Source organism: Botryllus schlosseri, chromosome 4, assembly GCF_051294905.1.
Source record: "Botryllus schlosseri isolate E-star chromosome 4, Bs_hap1, whole genome shotgun sequence".
NCBI lineage: Eukaryota > Metazoa > Chordata > Ascidiacea > Stolidobranchia > Styelidae > Botryllus > Botryllus schlosseri.
In genome coordinates, this window is record NC_137239.1 from 1,826,788 (window position 1) to 1,851,237 (window position 24,450).

The following is a 24,450-nucleotide window of genomic DNA, read 5'->3' on the forward strand; positions in this document are numbered from 1 at the left end:
ATTTAGAAAACCTTTGTGAGCCGACTGATTGTGGACCAAATGCGGGTTGTTATGATACTTCAACAAACGATTGTTCCTGCTTTGTGGGATTCAAAGACGAGCCAGATCATGAATGCTCTGGTGAGTGTATATAATCAGGTTATTCAACACATCATTATGCGTTGATTGGTTCTTCAGGGACAAAAAAAAACACACAGGAAACAAAGATCCCAGTATTTGTCCCACCAGCACATATTATCTACGCGCCATCCGAATGTGGTGTCAAAGTTGTAAATGCCCGTGTGGCGATACTGCTATTTACGGAAAATTCATAATACTTAGCGTATGAGACTTGAAGGACTCAGGACTCTATTGCAGTCGTACTTCGAAATTTGCGAACGGTTCAGTAAATGGTTCCTACTAATTAAATTCGTTATCGAGCCATCTCATGACTTGGCCTCTATAAAATCGATGACATTAATGATTAGATTCTAAGTAACGTTTTAGGCGCCGAGTCGAGTCAAATATTCCAGTATCGCTCATTTTGGTGTCATAACAGAATGGAAGTTGTGAAAAGTTTAAGTCTGCATCTTTTATTTCATATCAAACAATATAAGTGCCTGTTCTGCACGAGATTGAAATAATTAGTTTTTTTTTCGACCATACCCGTGTCAGTGCACGTTATGACAATGCTGTGGTCGATCACGACTAATTTCAGTTTTGCAAAGAATCCCCTTACACTGCTCGACTCGGGTCATTAGAATTATTGGTCGCTTCAGATCCGCGTACTCCAAGCATTCTGCCCAGCTCTATAAGTCACGATCAAGTACTAAATTTCAATGTGCAGTATCCTCACTATGCCAAATACTTTTAATAATATTAGTAAAATCGTGTTAGTGGCGCTTCGCACAGCACAGGATCTGTGCGCCATTTCTATACCGGTTATTACAAGGAAATTGCATTATACAAATATATACAGCATCGCTCAGTACCAACATACCTGTACATGTACAACATGTACATTCAATTTACGGAACTAGCGGGCAATATGCAATATACGAACACGACATCAACACATTTAGTTATACAAATACTGAATATACATGTATTACCCATACTATGTAAATAAACCGTCTTGTACAACATTAACCAATATATTTGGATCTGTTAAAACGTCTTTCCATTCCCGATTTATTCGGTTCACTCGCGCTGCATGATGTGGTTGCCTCCTTGGATGTTAATATCTCACACAATGTAACAAAAAGTACTCTACAGATTCTTCTGCATTGCATTGCTGACATAGTGGAGTGTCTGAATAAAGGATCTTATGCAAATGTTGATTTAGTTGGCAATGGCCGCTTCTAATCTAAGTAGAATTACGTCTCTTCGCCGTGTTCCAATTTTAGCTATGTCGTTATCGTTGCCTTTTTTATTCCAAGGCATGAAATTTTAATGAAGACAACGCAAATTTATGTGAATATAATATAGAATGCTTGTTTCCGAATTAAAGCTAGATTATTGCTGGTAAAACAATGTTTATTGCATCAGAATTCATTGTTTTGACAACAGAGAGAGGGAAATTGATTTTCTTTAATTAGAGTTACATCAAATATCAAAAACGCGATCTGCTAGAGAAAATCAGGGTCCATTTTCACAGTCAGCGCCAAAAAATGAGGCAAAATCAGTTGTAAAAATCCAAACCTGACAAAAAGTTGAAATTTATAGACATACACGTAGAGTGCAGACATGTTTCACTTGTTACCACAGATGTTTCTACTAAATATAGGACTACAGGGGCACATTATGATACCCATACAGCTAACAACACTGTTGAACATTTTGATCAAAAACTATACGCTCATTGCGACCATATTCGCGTTGCAACAAACGAATTTTCGGACAATCGACATTCCGTCGCAATATGGAATGGAAAAGACGTGTTTATTTTGTCCTCGATGTTTTTTCCGACATAAACACCGACTCATGATAGTTTCAGAATATCGCAATAATCATCCTTTCAGCATATTTGTCAACGTTTTCTCTTCAAAAGTGAATTTTATGGGATTGTATATGCATGCGTCACTGAAATCCCATCCATACGCATACTGGATTGCTCGTCAATGGTTGCTGCATCGCTGATTGCAGTTGCAGATGTATTGGTTTAGTATTTGATCACCGGGATTTCAGATTTTATCAATCAAATTGGAATAGTGAATAATTATTGAGATTTCTATAGACGTGGATGAATGCGCATCAGGCGTGTCCGCGTGCTCCGACACAGAAATCTGTCGTAATACGATCGGCTCCTATTACTGCGAATGTATTGCTGGGTACACAAGGACTGAAAATGATGTTTGCATTCCAAGTGAGTACTTTTCGTATATTGCCGTTCATTATGCTTCTGTTGCCTAATATGCTGCCAAAAGATTATTGTGTAATGAGCCTGAGTAATTTGAAAGCCCCCAGTTTAATGACATACTTATACTGAAGTATTTGTTGTTTCTGTCAATTCTATACATAGCGTAATTCGCAATAATCACACCCGCAGTTTTGACACTTGCCATTTGGAATGTGTCGCTATTCGAAAACTGGCTGTTTGGAATGCCTCGCTATTTGAATCTCTCACTATCATGACACTCGTTGTTTTGACATTCCCATTTTTTCCCAGTTTTGGATTGTATCCAAATATTAGGATTTCGATAATCGCACAATATCACCGCTGCCTTTCGAATGCTGAATGAGATGGTTTATTTCGTTGCGGAAAAATATTGTATACGCACACGATTACAGTATAGTGACTGACTGCTAGACGATTACATCGCGACAACGGCATGTATCACCATGTTTAAGGAACAAAACAAGGCAATATGAAATGAGACATTAATTATCTCTTCGGTGCTGGGTTATAGAATATAAAATACCATTGTGAAAGGCACTTTACTTCATTTCGTTTTAGTTCTATGAACTCGAGTTCCCAGGACATCTTGCCGTCACCACTTACAATTGCAGTGGAGTCAATCTAACAATGAATCACTCGTCATGTTGATACACTGGCCGGAAATAATAAGGACATTGTATATTCAACGCAGGGTGGAGTTTTCCTTCCAACCGAATCTGCTCTTCGTCCTTCCAAACTTGTAACACTTGATTATTAAAAGTAATTGAATTGAATCCATAATAACTTTTACAGATTCGTGTCCACCAGATGTCATTCGGTGCAGCAGTTCGAATTTCCTGATTGATCTTTGCGACAGTGCAATGGATGACGTCACAAATATCACATTCCCTCCATCTTTAGCTGGATATCCCACGACCTCGGAAACGATTTGTGGGGAAGATACCACCAACGGTGAGCTTAACAAGCATTCAATTGTACATGCAAAAATATTGAGAGTGTTTACATACACCCTACCGTACTGCAGTTATTACCAATCTAGGTCCGTGGTACCCCGCGGTTACACATGGAATGCTGAAGGATGCCGCGAGATATTGTATATAGAACAGTACTACATCGCATTATTGCAACCTTCTAGGTATTGAGCTCATCTATTCGTAACCGCGAAGGGTTTAATTTTATATAGTGCTTAGTGACCGACTCTGTAGTGTTATTATAGCTTTCAAATCCTTTGAAAAGTGCCCAGTGGTGACCCTAAGAAGGGGGCTGGGCGGGAATTCCCGGGCCCCCTATAAGTATGTAATCGTAACTGCTGGGTCGCTTCGCCCCCCAGACACCTCTTTCACATGTAATAATATTATCTATCTATCACCGCGTCAAAGTTTCAGCCAGCTGCTAGATTAGGTCATATCTATTATTAATGCATGTGTGCAAGGATAGACTACATCAAAACCAAGGAATTCTACTGCATGAAGAGACGTGCTGATTATCTGGCTATGGGACCTTTATAACAAATGGAGAGATTTGATGATGGTTGACACATCTGTACGGAATCATATTCTTGATTGATAGAAATACTTACGCATTTATTCGGTACAATCCATAAAAAAGCGCTTAAATGAAAGTGGGGGCGCCCATTTAACCAAGGGGGGATCCGGGCGACCGCCCACCTTGCCTACCCCAAACTCCACCACTGAAAGTGCCCTCTTTTTCGGGTCTCGAAATATGGTAACCCTAATATAAGTACTATAAGAAGTCGTATACTTGTTCATGATGCTCATAGATTCTCAGAAAGTAAATATATTTTACTATTTTTCGGTAACATATGAATCAGTATCGTCTGGTGGATAATCGAGAATGTAATTCTATATCTTTTCAATGGTTACTCAACACCCGTATAATGAGGCTGGGTAGCACGCTGTTATCACTATCACATATCACCATTAAAATTGGCACGGAATCTGCAAAGCTATAATAGTTTTCACGTATCTCTCTTCAATGCGTGCATCGAAATATAAAATTTAGTCGTGATTTCGTTTCAGCCAACACACCACTTGGATCAAGGGTGTGTGAGCTGGACGGAACGTGGTCGACAGTGACATGGCTGATGTCTTGCGGAACTGGACTATCGGTATGAACAACGCCAAAAGTAACATGAGTAATAATAATGAGTGAAGACCTTACGGTGAATCATTCTCAAATATCTTACAAAAAGTGAGAATGTGACGAGAAATTTGAAAGAGAACAACGTCAAGCATATGCTAGCATACCTACAAGCGATGTTCCCGCTAATTTTTCACGAGTCTGCGCGCACTCACCAACTCATTGCGCGGTCCCCTGGATAACAGTGCGTAACGAATAAAAAAAGGTCATCACTTCAGCTTTCTTGTGCGCGGCACACGTTTTTCTGTGCGCGGCTACTTTAAAACCAGTGCGCGACCGCGCTCGCGCACAGCTTAGAATGAACAGTACCTACATGGTTACTTTTCTGTTACAACAGTGCTTTCAAATGCGAGGTCGTCGGGCGACTGGTATAGGTTACCTCTGCGCGCAAGTGAAATTCTATATGTGCTTAAAAAAACGTTGGTTCCATAGTCACGCATATTGTCTCGCAATTAGAAATCAGTGAAACTCTGATGACGTCATATCGTGAACTGAATCGCGAGCGAACACCTTTAAAAAAAATCAAGTTATATTTCACATGATTTGATTGTACAAGTTTGTAATTATCAGTGCTGGCTAAAGTAGTCAAGATCGCTACTCAAGTAAAGGCAGAAGTACCGATGCCGAATACTTCGAAAGTACAAGTAGATGTAGTGATTTTACATTCAACTTAAAGCTACTTCAAGTGATATAAGAATTGGCTGGAGTTAAATCTACTCTAGCGTGTAGTTGTGGAATTCAGTCATGAATACGCTCTCACGGACTGTCAAATATTGGAAACAGACCTCTGCGAAAGTTGCAGAGTGCTGGGCGGGCATGCTGTGTGGTGCTAGATTATGCTAAGAAGGTTAGTTGCTAGATTACCATACGGCAGTTCGAAACGTTTTGCCATATTTACTGCGACGGAACACGCGATATAGGTGGCAAATATTATAGAACGCTACTTTCGTGAAAATAATTCGACACTCCATATATATTTTGCGCTAAGGACTACGTTCATTAGGGTCTTTATGAAACTTTTTTTTAAATCGAATCTATGTTGGTTTTCCAATTAATTGTTTAAATTCAAAGATTTGAAAAATAGCGAGGCCACTTATCTTGAGATAGTTTCAAGGGATGCGACGGCGGTAATAAGGTTCGGATCGCCGGCGTTAAAGCAATAAATTGCAATTATACGGTAATCGACCTATATCTGATCGTCACTGGAATTGATTTACAGGAAGTTGCGAGTCAGCCCATTGAAAGCGAGGAGCAACGACAACAAGTTTCAGCCAGTTTACAAATCCTAACGTCTAATCCGGAAACTATCAGTAGCGTTGATGTGGCACTGACCTCGGGTGCTATACAAAATATCACGAATTCTACGGAGGATATCACAGAAACCGTGCGTATTTATTGCTATTGAACATAAAGACATACTAAAGCGAATAACTAGATAAATGCAACTACATAAAGATACTCGGAGTGTAATTGTCATCTGATTTCTGATATGTTTCTGAGCTGTTATTTTAGTTGTAACCTATTTTCGTGTTTTCTTGAAAATGCTACGGTGTGACTGTATATTTCGAAATGAGCAAAGTTTGACGGAAAAAAGTTCCATGCTATTGCCTATGAGTAGGGCGATTTTTATTTGACAGTGCGAAATGAAGTCGAGATTTTGCAAAATTGTAGCGTAAGTTCAAATGTCAAAGAACATGCTGTCATGCTCAACGTACCGGAATATCCTACGCTGAAGAAAGACGTTGTGGGCATTCGTTCTTTTATCAAGGAGCTCGTGATGTAAATTGTTAGAATGAAGCAACACGGTGTGTCACCAGCGGTGCATGCACAACTTCAGTGTTGCCAGCGATCAACGGTTGCTGTTGACCGTTCTTTCTCCATTCTTTACAGGCTACTTGGTAATGGCAGATACTTTCTACCCGAGACTGTAGTAAAATATCTGACGCTTTACTACAACAAATTTTAATTATTTCTACCGTAATACGTGATTTAACTACTGTAATTCTTCATAAATCCAGATTTCGTTAAAATAAAGTTTTGTAATGTAAATATTTGTCAGTTTTTTAGGTAAAAAGTTTTTTCAGGCCAAACTACTTCGTAAGGACAAACAGTTTCAACCAGAAATGACGATAAGTGGTACAATTCTAACAGTATGTGTGAAAACCACAAATTCACTTACATGTGGGCAAAATTTTGTCGGAATTTCCATTTTTTAGGTAAAAAAAAATCGCTATACTTATGAGAATTAACATTGATCTGATATGTTGCCTTTTTTTAATGCTGAATATAAATCAATTTGTAATTTTTTGCGCATAAAGTAATTCAAACCCTGGTCGAATTTGGCGAAGCTGAAACTTTTTTATAATTGTCAAACTCTGCAATCGGGAGTGATACCAGCAGTTTCTGTTTTTCATTGAAAAATTTCAATATTATACGGTGTCTAGCTATCCATATCTATCCATATGTATGACGAATATATTTATACTGTACGCCCTTCTTTTACGGTTTCAGTGGCCGTAGGTATTCATTGAAATATCCTCCCGGTGATATCAACTTAATGAAATGCTAATCACTCATATTAACCCTCAGTGACCGCTACCGCGTACATACTTGTTATCTTCGTGATTTGTTCTGATATATTTAATTTGCAGACTGCAACTTCTGTTATCACCACCATTAGCAATTTGATGGAGTCTCCAGCCTTGGACGACAGTGGTCAGTCAGCAGAGTAAGAAGTAGAAATAGAAATACACGCTTCAACGACCTCTATTTTCATTCATCTTCATAGACTGCGTACGCAGCTGGATCTTACTGCATCCCTCGTGCTATTGAACGATAGCGATGTATTCAAAGCTGTGAGCAGAAATGTATCAGTTGTCGTGACGTCAAGTGAGTTGTGTGATATCATTAGAATGTCAAGTGTATTTTATACTAGAACCAACAATTTGATGTAATATTCAACATTCGGATTAGCGTATTAAGAGTTGGTTGAGAGTCAGCAATATATATCCATTTAATTACATTTATTATGAATCATTATAAATTACTAGTGATAGCTTACCGTATTTGTACGTTACACATTTGCAATACTAACGTGGATTGCCAGTTCGACTCCGACCTAGGTCGATTTCAGATATCATACTTAGTTGTTGATAGTATATCCTGGCTCATAGTTATCACGGGATGCGCGTAAGCGTTATATTATTACATGCAAGACCTGTGGTTTCCATTCTTTTTCGACGCATCGTCCCTTATCAAGATGAATATATCTTTTCGTCACCCCCAAAGACAAAAGGTTATAAATAACCTTATCATTTTTCTTTCACTAGATATTCAAGTACGTTGTATTCACTCACTCAAATAGTTTCGCATGTATAGTACCATGACCTACTAAAAACACGGCCTTACAGTCTGCCTATTGACCTGAAAATTAAGAGGCCTAAAGTCTACTTTCCAACCCTTACCAGCTGTGCACTCAATTGGTCAGAAAATGCGATATTGTCATAATGCTACCTGTCTCTGGTACTCTACTAACACACCGGTGCAGAATGTATGTAAAAACAGTCTATTGCAGCAATATATAACAAAAAAATTAGGAACGAAATTTGCATAATCAAAGAAAAATGGGTACACAAACTCTTGAATTAGAGCCTTAGAAAACAAATGTCACAGCCTTAAAGGACAATCACTTCTTTTCACTTTGCCTCTCTTTAAATTGACGAACTGAGTCTTTCCTGAGTGAGGAATTCGCAAATTTTTGCTGATTATTGTAGAAATTGTTCACAATTTTCTTGAACGTGACATTTGTACAATTTTCACTACGTGCATTGCAACCAATTCGGGATTTACCTAACACAACTTTCAACACACGTAATGCTGCACGGCGCAGAGGAACAGTGCAAAGGTTAGATATGAACTGATTAGCCGAATTTAGAACTGCGAAGGAATCAAATACAAAATGGGCCACTTGAATTGCAGGTACAGTCAACCGTCCCCTATCCACCAAACTGAAACATTCATCATATTCCTCTTCGGTTTCATCAGTCGTGAGGGATAAGCTACACTCGGTGCAGTCCGTAGAATGACAGCATTACCAAGACTATTGGGGGAGTACCTTTGCTTGCTGTTGACTACACTCCACCACATTATGTATTGTTGTAGTATTTGATTATTTCCGTTTATGTTTTCTAAGGCTTCAGCCTGCATCCTTGTTTCATCAATCAGTGTGTTGTATGCCGGCGAGTAATAAACATGTTCTCTGCAGTCTGTTGATAAGCTTAGTAAAGAAGCAGCTATCACTACATGGTGGCAGCGGTGTTTGTGTTTGTGTTGAAAAGGTACGTTTTGTCTCCTACACTCTTCAAACACCTTACCTATAATGGCTAGCAATATTCCAATGCTGCAAATGGACTGGAAACATGAGCCGCTCGTGGACTCGTTTAGAGCTTTCAAGGCAAGAATGGAGTTGTTCTTTATGGATCAAGAGATCACAGACGACGTGAAAAAGGCCATAAAAACGAAAATAGCACTTGGCGACGAGGGAATGCGCAGGATCATGAATTCTGGCCTCACACAGCAGAATCAAAGAGGTCAAAAAGAAATATGGAAGCAGATAGAAAGTGAGATCGACGTTTCAATGAAGATTAAATTTCGTATTCACAGACTTGAGTACTCTCGAATCAGGCAGCGACCTGAAGAAACTATTACTGGATTTATCTCACGATTGAGGGAGAAGGCCACTCGTTGCGAGTTTGGAATTGATCAGTTGAATGAACGTCTGATAGAGATGATTGTCCTATTCACTCCATTCGAGAACTTTCGAAAGGAATTGATGACTAAACCTAAAGGTGCTAATTTGGCTGAAATTCTCGAAAAGGGAAGAGAATATGAAGCGACACAAGCGTCAAGTGACTCACTGTCCAGGATGACCACTGAAAGTACTGGCAGTGGAATGTACAATGACAATATAGACACGATTAAGAAAGACAAACGATCTACAAACTGTGGCCTAAATCACAGACCGAGAGGTTGCCCTGCATATAATGCCACTTGTCATCGTTGTGGTAAATTGGGCCACCGGATGAAGACCTGCAAACATGCTCGAAATGAACGCGATGAATCTGCAGAAGAGCAAGACAGTGAACAGCAATTTCAAAGAAAATACCACAGAAACCAAAGATCAAAGAGTTATCACCATGAGATACAGCTGGACATCGATGATGAAGCTGGAATTGAGTTCCGCCATATATTGATCAATGACATTGCATGTGATGAGGACTGTAAAGAGGTCATTATACCTCTGTTGATGAAATGCACAGAGTCAAGAGTAACTGGCAAGCTCTACTCCAAGCTGGACACAGGAGCTGGTGGTAACACTTTACCAATACGAACATATAAACGGATGTGTGGCAGCAAGTCATATGCTGAATTCCTACAAGACGAACCTAACATTCGATTGACAGGATACTCCGGTACGAAACTTCTTCGCCATGGATCAATACCGCTATCAATGAGAAAGAAAACTGACCACAAACCGGTTGAGCTCAAGTTCTACGTTGTGGATGTGCCCGGACCAGTAATTCTTGGGTTACCAGGTTGTTAGAAACTAGGCCTTATCCGGTTTAATATCGACGATATTAAAAGTGAATTGGACAGAGACGCTCTGAACACAGTGGAGGATCTTACTAGAAGATTTCCAGGGTGCTTTAATGGCATTGGAGAGTTCAATGGAGAGGTGAATCTTTATGTGACGAAGGATGCGATACCGTCGATAGATCCACCGAGAAGGGTCCCTCTCAATTTGAAAGACAAGATCAAAGCTGAACTAGAGCGTATGGTGAGCCTGAAAGTTATTCGCAAAGTAGAGGGACATACTGATTGGTGCTCCTCACTGGCCTATGCAGTAAAAAAGAACGGTGATCTTCGTATGTGCCTCGACCCACACAAACAGAACAAGGCACTGAAACGATATCCGCACAATATTTCCACGGTGGAAGAAATAACTCCAGCCCTATGTAAAGCCAAGTTTTTTACTAAACTGGACGCGAATGCGGGGTATTGGAGTGTGAAACTGGCCAAGGAGTCTCAGGAACTAACCACATTCAGGACTCCATTCGATCGATATTGCTTCACGAGACTACCTTTTGGGCTATCATTAAGTCAGGATATATTTCAAGCACGAATGGACTGCATTCTAGAAAAATGTGACGGTTGCGTCGGAATCTCGGATGACATAGTCATCTACGGCAGTATAGAAGTCGAACACGAAGAACGTGTCCTGAGATTCATGAAAGTTGCAATGCAAGAAGGTTTGAAATTTAATCAGAGTAAATGTATCGTGAAGTCAAGAAGAATCTCATTCTTCGGACGCATTTACACCGACAATGGAGTATACCCTGATCCAAAAAAGGTTGGAGACATACTGAGAATGCCGTCACCAGAAACAAAGTTAGATCTCCAAAGGTTCCTTGGGATGGCCAACTTCCTCGCTAACCATCTTCCAAACTTTTCTGTTAGCTCTTCCATTCTGAGAGATTTGACTAAAACGGATACGCCATTCACCTGGGATATTGACCACGAGAAAGCCTTCAACGACATGAAAAAAGGTATTTCCGACTGCATGGCATTGAGATATTACGACCTGCAACGTCCTGTCACATTAGAAGTGGACGCCTCGATGAAAGGAATGGGCTCAGCCTTGATTCAGGACGGGGCACCTATTTCATTTGCTAGTAAAACGCTCACGACGTCTTGCCGTTATATGTGGCATACAGAGATTCCACCATTATCTTTATGGTCGATACTTCACCGTGGTCACAGACAGACATGGGGTAATCGCGATTAGTAATCGTAATCGATTACGACGATTACAGCATTTTCAAGTAATCGTAATCGCCATCGATTACATTCGAAAACAGTCCGAAGTAATCGTAACCGACTACTTCCTATATCTAATCGATTTCTCTGTGAAAGAACGATTACTTTTTATTTTTGCAAGGATTATGACATAAACTGAACATTCGTGATCAGGGAAGAGATATTATACCAGGCTCGTGACAGCACAAACGTCTGTTTTTCCAACGCCACAGCTCATTATTACGTCAGAAGCAGCCTATTAGCTTTGCGCGTCATTGCGTAAGAAGTATCCACACTAAATAGATATTCGATGTACAGTGGTGGCCCTACGAACGGGGGGCCCTGGGCGAGACTTATCGGGGGGGCCCCTATAAGTATCTATCCGTAACTTATGGGGGGCTCCGCCCCCCAGACCCCCCTTCCGCATCGGTTATTATTAGCTATCTTTCACCCCCGCAAAAGGTTTGCCAGGTCCTGGATTCGGCCATGTCTGTTTTGCACGTGTGCAAGAATAGACTACATCAAAACTAAGTAATTCTACCGCATGCAGAGACGTGATGATTATCGGGATAGGGACTTTTCTAAAAAATGCAGTGATTTGATGATGATTGACACATCTGTACGGAATCATATTCTTGCTTTGTACACAGATTTCCATGTTTATTCGTCATTCTCCTTGAAGAAAGTGCAAAATCTAAATAGGAAAGGGCCCTTCAACCAGGGGGGCCCCGGGCGACCGCCCACCTCGCCCACCCCAAAAGCCACCACTGCATGTACGTACGTCGTACATTGGTGTCATTGAAGGAACACCCTCCGTGCTGTATATCAGGTTATCAACACGTTCCACACGCCACTACCTCGCAGCAGTATAATTTGTCTCCGCTCTGCTTAGTTTAAAATAGTAGCTTATGGTTGATGTTTGGGTATGCTTGTGCATAGTTATACGCAATTTGACCGTAGCTGCTTGGCGAGCAGTAGGTATATCCAGTACGTACGAAAACCGGACAAAAATTTGGAATTTTGTACTCGTCAAATAAAACATTGCGATTTCCCCAACGAAGCAGTAAAATCAACAGCTTGTGATATATATATATCAAAACCGGCTCCGTTTTTGCCGTTTCTCGTAACGGCAGCTTGCAGTACAATATATGTATTAAGTTGAAGGCAGAATTTTATGTTCGGTTCGTCTTATTCTCACATGACTCTACTTGAAACGCGCGCCAATCGTTATTTCACAATTCTTTACTCAACATTGGGGCCTGCCGCCATGGTCATGGGCTTATATATCATGTTAACATGGGCTGTAGCTGGAATCAGGACTAAAACAGCAATTCGTCGCCCATAGGGTGGTATAATCGCAAGTTGAAGACTGAATTTCGTTAATAATTGCATTATATTACTATTTATTTTTAATCCGCTCTCAGCCCCCGATGGTCATATTTACCTGTAGAATTTGTTTGTTTGAGGTAATCTTGGTGTTCTTCGACTACAACGGACAGTTACACCTGACCTATTTTCTGCATCATTGATTCCGTATCTGCCGACTTGTAGCACGGCCCACTTCTAGGCTTATTGTAAGACACCGCTTACGCGAGCCTAGAAAAACCTCCAATATCTAGTAATTCAGAAGTCGACCTCGGTCGGACTCGAACCCGCAACTCAATGGTGTTGCAGACGTGGATTATACCACTGCGCTATCTCGCCACAGAATTACCTACATGTAGAGCCGGGGGCACCTAATTCATAATTATAACCTCTGGTATCTTGTTACAATTACTTTAGTGTATGTTGTTAATTCGTGACCTCCGGTTTGTTATATAATCAAACGATATTGCAGTGGCTCAAGCGTAGCAGACTATAGAAGAAAAAACTTTCGTGAGACGCACGAACAAATTGTGATGTCCTTACATCTGACTGCATGTCTAGCAACTCAAGTTGTAAATTACCAGGGTCAGTGGTCACATTAACTACAATAGGACTTGAAAACATTTTCATCATGGGAAAAAAGCAATCATTCTGTCAATGCGGCCGTTGAACTTGACAATCAAGTCAAATGATCCATTGGTTTGATGGTCAGATAGCGTTGTAAAACGTGTCGCAACACCACCTGCACTTAATTAAGTCTGATGATGAGCAGACTTAAATTTGAGTGACGATCCAAACGCATTTGAGTGTGAGCATACTTTTTAACGTGAGTTGAGTAACGAAATCGTTGCTGAGTAGAGCATCGCTACTGGACAGCGAAGGAATTGGTCTCCACCTTTAATTACAAACTCCAGATTCCAAGCCAAGCAAGTGTAATTTTTGAATATCAATTTTCTTGTTTGTTCTAATTGATTTTATAATATTTTTGTTGGATTTCCCAACGTCAATGGGAGCCGCAAGTAGGCTAGCTCGGAGCCGCGGTTAGGAATCACTGATCTAGAGAGGATTTTCAAGTTAATTAGATCTCTCGAAAATACTCTATAACTTGTGTTGGTTAACGAAATACTTTTTGAGTCCCCTTCGAGCTCGCTCCCCACCCTATTGGGAAATTTGGGTTGCGGCAATAATGGCCCTGGCAAGAACGCAAATCATTGGGCGCGATAAATTGACCTCTATAAAAATGGACAATGGGCACAATATGACGAAACAAGCAAATGACGCATCTCTTTTAAACGGAGTCTGTTATCTCATTAGGCCTCTTCAGCGCAATCCATATATTGTCTTCCAACATACCTTCTAAGATGCAAAATAAATGTAATCGTGAGTAATCGTGATTACTTTTCCAATGTAATCGTAACCGTAAGAGACTACTTCCTGATTTTGCTGTAATCGTAATCGTAATCGCGTCATTCAGAAGTAATCGTAATCGCAATCGATTACAATCACGAAGTAATCACTAGGGCTGGGCACAATGATTCGAGTACTCGAATCTGAATCGAGTATTTATTTTAGTGATTCGAGTCGAGTAGCAAAAGACGATTTTTTCGAGTAATGAAATTATACGCGCCTCGCAACTGAAAGTTATTTTATCAACGAGAGATATTGTTTGGATGCTATTTTCCACTGTGGGAGCCTTGAAACCTTGATTGGGCGTATCGCAGCATAAAAAACATAATACAAAGCTACGACCGTTACTGGAAAAACATTTCTGAAGTCATGACCCTCCTATAACATTGTAACAAAGTGCAATGGAATCGGTAGGGTCGAAGAAATACCAAAAGTATCTTTAAATTGCTAGATAACAGGCATTATATTCTTGGTGGTAGCACAAAAGGTACATATTGGAACTATGACATATTACATTTTGTTGTGACGTCATAATGATTGATACTCGATTACTCGCCTCGACTCGAAACATATTACGTGATTCAGAATCGAATCACTCAGGTACTCGATTTTGCCCAGCCCTAGTAATCACCCAATGTCTGGACTCACAGATCACAAACCTCTGGAAATGATCTTTAAAAACCTTTACGGGTTGCACCTCCAAGGCTGCAAAGAATGATGTTGAAAGTGCAAGGATATGACTTTGATGTCAAATACAGACCTGACAATGAAATGACTCTAGCAGACACCCTGTCAAGAATGCCTAATACAGCCAATGCTGGATATATTGACCTTGACTCGCATGTGGAAGAAATCTCAATGTGGTCAATTGAAAACACCGACATAGACATGATCCACTTTTCAGAAGAAAAGATCTGAGAACTGAGACAACCAAAGACCACGTCCTCCACAAACTATCTGAATGCATTTTCATTGGCTGGCCAGAAGACATCAACATCAAGTCCATCCCAAATGAACTGAGAAGCTTTTGGACTTATTAGGACGAACTAGCAGTTGAAGATGGCATCATCTTCAAAGGTCGACAAGTCATTATTCCCATGCAGAATGACATACTGTTGCAGCTTCATGCAGGTCATCAAGGGATTGAGAAAACACGTGCTCTGAGCCGGGAAAGTGTTTATTGGCCAGGGCTGTACAAGGATATAGAAAATCTCTGCAAAATTATGAATTATGTCAGGAGGCTTTACCGCGACAAACAAGAGAACCACTTATCAGTCATGAGCGACCAAATATGCCATGGACCAAGCTTGGAACAGACCTTTTCAAAATGCAAGGTGAACATTTCATTATAATTTCAGACTACTACAGTCGATTCCCGATTGTGAAAAAACTGTCTTCAAGCACCAGCGAAGACGTAATCGAAGTTGTCAAAGAAAGATTCAGCCTTTTTGGCGTGCCGCAAGAAATCGTCTCCGACAATGGTCCATGCTATCTAAGCAAGTTTGACAAATTTTGTCATATGTGGGGTGTCAAACATACCAAATCCTTGCCCCGTTTTCCAAAATCAAACGGGCTCATTGAAAGACAAATTGGATACCTGAAACCAATTATTTGCAAATGCATGAAAGGGGGAGAAGATATCCGTATGGCACTATTAAATGTTAAAGCAACTCCTTTGGACAGTGTTCTACCTAGCCCAGCCGAGCTGATATTTGCTAGACCGATTCCTCCAGCTATGCCAAGTCACGGTATCAGCAACAAACCAGAGATCTATAAAGATCCTGTGCAAGCTCGACTGCAGAAACAAAAGGAATATTCTGACATTTGCAGATAAGGCTCTCCCTCCATTGATCGAGGGACAACAGATTCGCGTATTCAACAAGGATGATAATATATAGTCCCCAGCTAAAGTGGTGACCAGAGAAAATGAACGTTCGTACAGGGTGCAAACTGAAAAGGGTAATGAATTGGTACGAAACAGAATCCATCTACGTGAAACCCGCGCAGCGAAACTAGCGACAATCGACGATGCTGAGCAAACGAAAACAAACGACATGGATATTGGTGATGCAACAGCAATCAGTGATGGCAGCACTCGTGCTATCACCACGAGATCCGGAAGGCTTGTCCAGGCACCGAATCGGCTTCAATACTGAGTTTTCTTTGTGTAGTATTGTAGTCACTGTGCCATTCGTACTTCTAAACCATTGGAAGGAAGATATTGTAATATTTGATTATTTCCGTTTATGTTTTCTAAGGCTTCAGCCTGCATCCTTGTTTCATCAATCAGTGTGTTGTATGCCGGCGAGTAATAAACATGTACTCTGCAGTCTGTTGCTAAGCTTAGTAAAGAAGCAGCTATCACTACATGTATGACTTTGAGGTATCCGCCTTATCTGGAAGGTATTTAGAGCAAGCGGCTATGGTTTCTTCATCAAAGATAGCCAGTGCCAGGTTGACGTTCTGCTTGTGGCCGGGATGCTTTCTTTGTTAGCTTTGGAGCCATTCGGAAATTAGGCTACACTCGAACTGCCATGCAATATAGCCAGCAGGGCTAATTATGATATATCGCCACCTTTAATATAGAATGGTGGAAAGGAAATTTTCCTAGAATTCAGTAGATTGTTGCAAATGTTCTTCACCAAATAAACGTTGCCACAAAATATATGGATTTTTGTCTTGTAACTTGGATGATTGATGAACAACCAAATTGCGATGACAGTATATTGAAAGCACGAACGTTGGTACTGTGGTTGTCAGAAACAATACCTCTCATATTAAATTCTAGATCCGAGATTTTCGTGATGCAATCAGACATCTTTTGCGCTAACCAGGAACCTTAAATTTGTGTTTCTGGTAAAATTTGTAGGACTAAAGGAAGCGGTTTTTTAGTCCCTTGATCATAATCACTACGACGCCTTTGTAAAGATTTCCATATTCATCAGCACCATAATATTTGCCACCATGATATTGCACTTTTTTGCAGATACATTTCATCCACCATCACGATAACATCCTCAGAAATTTCCATGGCATTTGAAAATTCAATAGTCCCTTTTAGTCTTGTTTGCAAACAGCTCAAAGACGGCATAGGGAAAGTTTCCAAAAGTGTCTTGTACGCTTGGCAAGAAATAGAACGTAAAAGCAAGCAGTACAGGATCATATTGCCAGAGGATGCCAGACTATTGTCGGCCTTGTAGTATCTTATGATCACGCAGCTCCTCTAAAATATCTACTTCGGGATCCGGATCAGTTAGACCAGTGGTTCTTAACCTTGCCTCCAACGCCCCCCAAGGGGCGCTGGCGATTTTGAAGGGGGCGGAAACGCTCAGGGGGCGGTATGGGGGGCGCTGGAGAAAAATGGCTTCGCAGTAGATGATGTGGTGGTAGGACATATCCTTAATGAGTATTCAGAGCAAATTAACACCGAAAACTTCGTTATATATAGCCTACAAAAGACATATAGGTTTAATTGTCTATGGGCGCCTAGATGACTGGCACCGAATGTTCCTGTCTTGGCAATCTGAACCCCTGAAGAGGAATTCCATCTGGCAGGGAAAAATTATATGCCAGTGAAGAAATACCAATTTGAAATCGTGTGTGTCTTTTAGTTTAGTACGATTGGGCGACAGGGATATCTAAAACTAGATATTCCTGTTGGGCGATTCTATATTTTTGATATATAGCAGACAGGAGGTCACGAAATAACATCATGCAACGAAGTCATACCAACGGGTTCGCCCGCCCAAATATGTTTAATTATTAGTTACGGGCCCTACAGTTTCGAAGACACCTCACAATGTTCGCTCTACGTTTTGATGAGTCTGCGCAAACTCAACAACTCACTGCGCAGACCCTTGGACAACAGTGCGTAACGACTAAAAAAAGGTCATAACATCGGATTTGTTGTGCGCAACGTAGATTTTCTGTGCGCAGAGACCGTGTCAGCACTGCGCACGTGCGCAGCTTAGAGCAAACATTGCACCTCCCTCAGCTCTTCCGGTAAATCTGGTAACGTGAGCAGAGAGGACAAGGAATTGATAGCAATATATATGCGATTCCCGATCTTACTGACCGATTTTATCATGAATTAGTGAATGAATTTTATCATGAATTAGAATGAATGAAGTTTTCGCGCTTCGCACTGGCTCGATAAACAGTACAGCTGATTTCGTGGCAAAAGCGAACAACCTGATGGGGGGCGGTCGGTTTATCACCCTATGGGAGCCAAAGACCCAAGTTTTTTCGGCGGGCCTGACGAAGTGCTGTTTCGTTCCTGCCAACGGGTATACGCCCGAAGATGTATAATTCTTATTGAGGGGTCCTACCTTTTCAATCACACATCACTCAGCTCTACCGGTAAATCTGTTTGCGTGAGACGAGAGAGCATAAAAATTGATATCAATATACATGCAATTCCCGAATATATTGACCAATTCAATCATTAATTATTGAAACTTTTCGCGCTTCGCGCGTCTATACGCATAGACGCTCCGTAAATGGACAGTGGACACCCAATGTAGATGACAAGTATCAGCAAATGGCGGATAACAGAATGGGGGTCTGGAGGCGAAGCCCCCCGGAAGTTTGGTTTATCAACCGATGGGGGCCCAAGACCAACGTTTTTTTGGGGGGGGCTGACGAAGTGCTGTTACGTCCCTGGTAACGAATTAATTGTACCTACGGGCACGCCCGAATATGCTTAATTATTAATTACGTGCCCTTTATTTTCCCATACAACAGCTCACTCAGCGCTACTGGTAAATCAGATTTCGTGGGTTGAGAGGATAAAAAATTTATAGCGGCTTATACATACATACATACCTATTCATTCATGCATTATAGAAAAATTTGGTACCTAGAGCGACCAGGCCACACAAACTTTGCTGACCATCGAAAGCACGCTACGGGGCTCTTGTGGGCGAAGCCCTCAGAAGTTTGGTTTATCTTGCTATGGGTGCGCAAGGCATTCATTTTTAGGGGGTTGGCGAAGTGCTGTTACGGCCCTCCCTCTTACTCATTGTCTTTATTACATTCCTTACAATATGAGGTTGGGGGGCGTTGAGGCACGATAATGTTTGACAGGGGGCGCTGGATGAAAAAAGGTTAAGAACCACTGAGTTAGACTGTCCAAATAGCTTGGGAAGTTTAGTAGCTCGCATTTTCTTTTGAGCAGAGTATTTCTGCTTGTGCGGAACCATGTTGGTTAAGGCACAGGTATCCCATTATGTTGCATCTGCACCCTCAATTCTGATTGCCAATTTTATGGCATTCTAAATTTTCGGAAAGTTTTCCAAACATAGCTCATAGTATATAACATGCTGATCCCCTGCTTGAGACTTTAGCAGATTTGGCAATAGTATATCCAGAAGTACACCCAACCACGCAACACTTGAGAACCATCGCCTATTAACTACACTAGAAAATGAATATTAGCAAATTATACATCACTGAAGTAAAATAGTATTCTGGCACAGCACCCTATCCAAGCCTTGCAACAATTAATGTAATGCTATATAAGCAGTTACAATGAACATGCCTTCATCATTATAAATGTCTTAGAACCAACGCTACCAGTTATACAATTCGTCAAAATAGACTACCGTATCCAAGACTATGTTAGCGAGCAAGCAGATTATGATACTACAATGGATCCGTTCGAACACGACGTTCTTCGCGTCAACTTGAACCGCTGGCACTGTCGAGGAACAGTAACCGGATTGTCAACTAACCCATCAAATGATAATACTGACCCTTAGCTCGTGAATAAGCTCGTGAATATACTCTACATAGCGAAAGAAACAAGTGCGACGCGACGACCAGCAACACACGGCTCAACGCGAACAACTACAAATGTCTTGACTTCAACAAGAACTACAACTGTATTCATCCGCATGAGTTTTTGCAGTAATATCCGTGAATTGTCCAACTGACTAGCAGCTCTTTTGAGACTAAAATGATTGTTTCCGTGTTAAAACTGTATTCCATCATCTTAAGACAGGGGTCTCCAACACGCGGCCCGCGAGGTCCTATTTTGCGGCCCGCGACCTGATTTGAAAAAAATTCAGAAAAACGCTTAGTAAATCATGTTGAAACGCTAAAATTGATTTCAGTTGAAACATAATGTTGTTGTTTTTCAAAGTGAGCCATTCTATGTGCCCACTATCACTATTACTCACTAGTTGATACGGCTTCGGCATGGTAATATCATTCCATGGATGAAGAATTTGCTGGTACGAATGGGCATATTGCCTTGACGTGCAATGGGCCACTACTGCCAAGACCGAGACGCCTGCAAAACGACTTCGGGCGCTCCAAAAGACCATGCTTTACGAGGAGATAGTTGTCTAGCAAGTAGGCCTACCGTGTATAGCTAACCCCAATATTGATTCTTCAATCCATGGGTGGCCAATCTGCAGCAGTAGAAGGAAAATTATGCGGCTGTCGACACTTGTAATAACAACCCTAAGTTTTCACAGATACCCCCTGCATCAGCTGTATCTGGGAATCTGATCACATTGGCCGAGAAAGGATAAATATTTTATAGTAATATGTGAAACTATACTAATATTTATTGACGAAATTCACTCATGAACATGAAAAATTTTTCGCGCTTCGCGCGACAACAGATTGGTTTTCTGTGGCTCTTTACAACATAACTACTAACGATTTGGTGCGCATAGTAAGCCGATATGTGCATTTAGATTAGTTCGGAGTGTACCGGCAATGGACATGGACATGATAACGTGGGTATTTGGCCCCAGCTAGTTTATCACGACTAACCACCGGTATGCGGCCGCAGGCTACATGAGTGCGCGAAATGCGGCCGTGAATTACAAAAATGTTGGCCACCCCTGTTTTAGCGGCTAAAGAGTGTTGTCATTGTCAGGTATCGTGTACAGCTCATAGTCCAAAATATAATGACATTAATGATCATGATACTTTTTGTTGTATTTGTGTTTGTTCAATAAAATATTAGTTCTTTTGTGGTGACTATAACCGTCGCCTATGTTAGAAAGCACAGCGTTGTAATAACGTAGAGTTATCAGACGTGGTTGTTGAACTGCGTTGCCTACTTTTATATCGATATTGATGTCATGCGGCCCGCGGCCTCCAGGAATTTAGAAAAGTGGCCCGCGACCTATTTTGAGTTGGCGACCCCTGGCATAGACGAAGGTGGGCTCTGCAAAAATGTTAGCTTTTCTTGAATCATGAAAAAGAACAACGGAGCGACAAATGTATAGGCGTCACAATATGAATACTGAAACACTAGCAATGTTCTTATAACGATTGAAAAATGTGGAATCATTTATTTTATATTTCAACTTGCAAAGGGACCACGGTCCAAAAAGGTTTTGGAGCCCCTGCTCCACAATATTAGTCTCAGAATGACATGTATATGCTGTTGTTGTGATGCGGTTCCCAATATTACACTTGAGATAGCATAGTTGTGAAGCGTTCAGATTCTTGATCGGTAGGTCGAGGTTTCGATCCCCGGCCGGGTCAGACCAAAGACCTGATTAGTAGCACTGGTATCGGTGACTTCCCGGCTTGGCGCTCATGCATTATTGGGATAGCATGAAGGGATGGTGCAAAACTTAGAAAGCAGTACGAGGATTTATCTGCACTTTCCTTGTCCAGCGGTATATGCACATCATGTGTACTCATGGTATAGATATACACGGATAGTGTGTATGTATATAATGAGTCGGTGTATGCCTAGACTTACCATACGTCCCGTTCTAGGCGGGATAGTCCCGCTATTTAACGTCTTGTCCCGGCGTCCCGACCAGTCAGCCAAACGTCCGGCTTTTTAAGGCCGTAAGGTACTGCTGAACTAACAAAATTTTCCAAATTTTTTTTATTGCAGAATCCTAAAGTATGAAACTAGTTCTTTTCAAAAATGCATTGCTTTTGTCTGATTTCGAATTAGAAGTATGTTAAAATACGATTTGAAATCAACCATTTTCGTAGAAATTCACCCCCCATACAAGTTCATGTATTTAAACTCACTCAAAATTGTTATAATCCCTCTGCCGTAAGCATTACCGGTATTTGCTATAGAAAAGGAGAGGCTAATACGCCCTACCTATATCTCTACCACCCCTGACGACGTGAGATGCTATGGTAGAGTTGCTTTGGACTGAGTCATATTCATGCTACTATATTATTACCCTCTGCTTATACTATAAATTATTTTGTTAATCTTATTTCCTTATTATGACTTTACCTTTATTTACACTTTAACTTCCCATAAGAACTCTTTATCCTATATACTCCCAAATTTTATGTTACATAATATCTACCTAAAACACCCATGCTTTGAATTCTTGTCGGTAGGGTCAAGCCCGCCTATGACAGCTTACGGATGAAGATCCCTTGGCTAAAACACCAGAATGTCTTGTTCACTAAATTCCTACCAATATATATATCTTAAATGTATATATTATATCATGTCTTAAATCTAAACAAGAACTGTGGTGGATCCATTGCGGAAACTCTGTACTACGCCCTTACGGGCGTAGCTATTAGTTGTTCTCGCTATACTGCCTTCGGCAGCTTAATATTGTAAAATTCTGATTTGAGCCATGGAACATTTTCAAATTGGAGGCGGAGTCGCCCAGAAGTTGTATCGATTACCCCATAGTGTGGGCTCAAAATCATTGTTTATTTGGGCGGGAGGGGGCTAAAACATGTGCTTTCGGTCCCGGTTACACAAAACACAGTCACATACTCCTGAACCGAACGGTGACAACCTCGGGTCTATGAGCTAAGCGTTGCTACTGTGACGTCATAATTCAATTGAAATCCACTAGTGGGCGCTAAAGAGTGTCCCTAATTTGGGTTGCTGAAATATGGTAACCCTATGTATGCCGCAAAACCATCTAGGACAAAAATAAACTATTTCCTTTCCTGATTACACACGTATACCATGTCGTGTCAATAAGGGTATTTGCAATACTCCGATCTAGTCTTGCCTAGCGTCGGTGTCAAGGAACGTCCAGTGTGTTTATCGTGTAGGGACGAAGCAATAGTTACCGCCTACTACTTGGGGTTATGTAATTGAAAATGTTACAAATGACTTTTTATGTACACCATATAAATTATCTTTCACGTCAGCATTAATGTAGTTGAAAACGTCGGCTATTAGATCTGACGAACGATGCAGCAAGCTACTTTAGAAGATATATAGTCAATGGTCATAATGCGTACATACCTTATACCCGTGTCGTTTCGACCGACGTCCTCACAATCACGAAATGCCCTGCAACTGTTGCGCAATTTCGTGCTGCCGATCTGCTTGGTATCCTAGCTCTGGCCAAAATGTTAGCCAAAATTTCCCCCAGCAGAAATCAGCCCAATGATTAAGGTCGTTTTTTCCCCGCGCACACGCAATGTTGACTGAAGAATAAGGCGGACACTACTGAGTGCTTGTGTCAAGGATGGCCGCAATATTACTTTGCCGACCTCCAAAACGGTATTTGTCCCAATTAACACAACTTCTGGAAGGCTTCGCTAACAAGTCACACTAACACACGCGATTACACACCCTTTCCGTAGAAAACTAGGTCCGGTATTACGCGATTCGTAAATCTGGCCGTTCTAGGTAACGGTTAATGCAAAACTTATTCATTTATGTTTGCCGGCTCATCATGCACCAATCGCTAATATAAATGATGTGAAAAGTCAGTATGGCTAAATTTAGTAGTCGCGTGACCCTTTTATTTCTTCTTCAGTTTATGTATGAATTTGGTCAATAATATTGGAACTTCCATAATCGACATATAGCATGAACGTGATCAGATTTCCTGCAGAAGCAAAGCGGTTACTGGCTGGAATTGAACCAAATTTTGTGTGTAGGCTTAAATTAGGTAACCTAACAATTTTATCAAGTAGCCAGTACGATTTGAGAAAAAAAAGTCGTTTTTGAAGAGCCCTAATATGCACGTGCCTAATAGTCCCGCAGTAGCCTACTGCGCAACTCTAGACTGATGCATCCATACGGGTCCTAGCCAGACTAAATAAATACCGTCCTTTCATATATGCGAATACCGTTTTACTCAATTCTGTAAATCAAGCGTATTTTATGCGTTCACTTAAAGTAAAGCGAGTTCACTTGCGATCTCTTTGCCTTGAATCGAGGACTTTGGACTGTTTTGTCACTTGAGATTTCAAATAGCATTTGAACATACTTCCAGCAAGAGAAAATAGCCAGAAGGAACATGAGCAGGCCGTGTTATTTTTGGCATATGCCAAAACTGCCAAAAATAACTTATTTTTGGCAT

At 40.9% G+C, this 24,450-nt stretch overlaps 1 protein-coding gene across 2 annotated transcripts in view; it reads left to right on the top strand.

Moving 5' to 3' along the window:
* Positions 1–24,450, top strand: part of LOC145437845 (adhesion G-protein coupled receptor G7-like) — a 449,423-nt gene that overhangs the window by 152,796 nt on the left and 272,177 nt on the right. For both annotated transcript variants that reach the window (XM_080315184.1, XM_080315185.1), the window contains 7 exons: positions 7–120; positions 2,216–2,344; positions 3,170–3,328; positions 4,417–4,505; positions 5,757–5,921; positions 7,189–7,265; positions 7,326–7,426. In XM_080315184.1, coding sequence (XP_080171310.1) covers positions 7–120; positions 2,216–2,344; positions 3,170–3,328; positions 4,417–4,505; positions 5,757–5,921; positions 7,189–7,265; positions 7,326–7,426 — 834 coding nt within the window. The remainder of the gene's footprint in view (positions 1–6; positions 121–2,215; positions 2,345–3,169; positions 3,329–4,416; positions 4,506–5,756; positions 5,922–7,188; positions 7,266–7,325; positions 7,427–24,450) is intronic.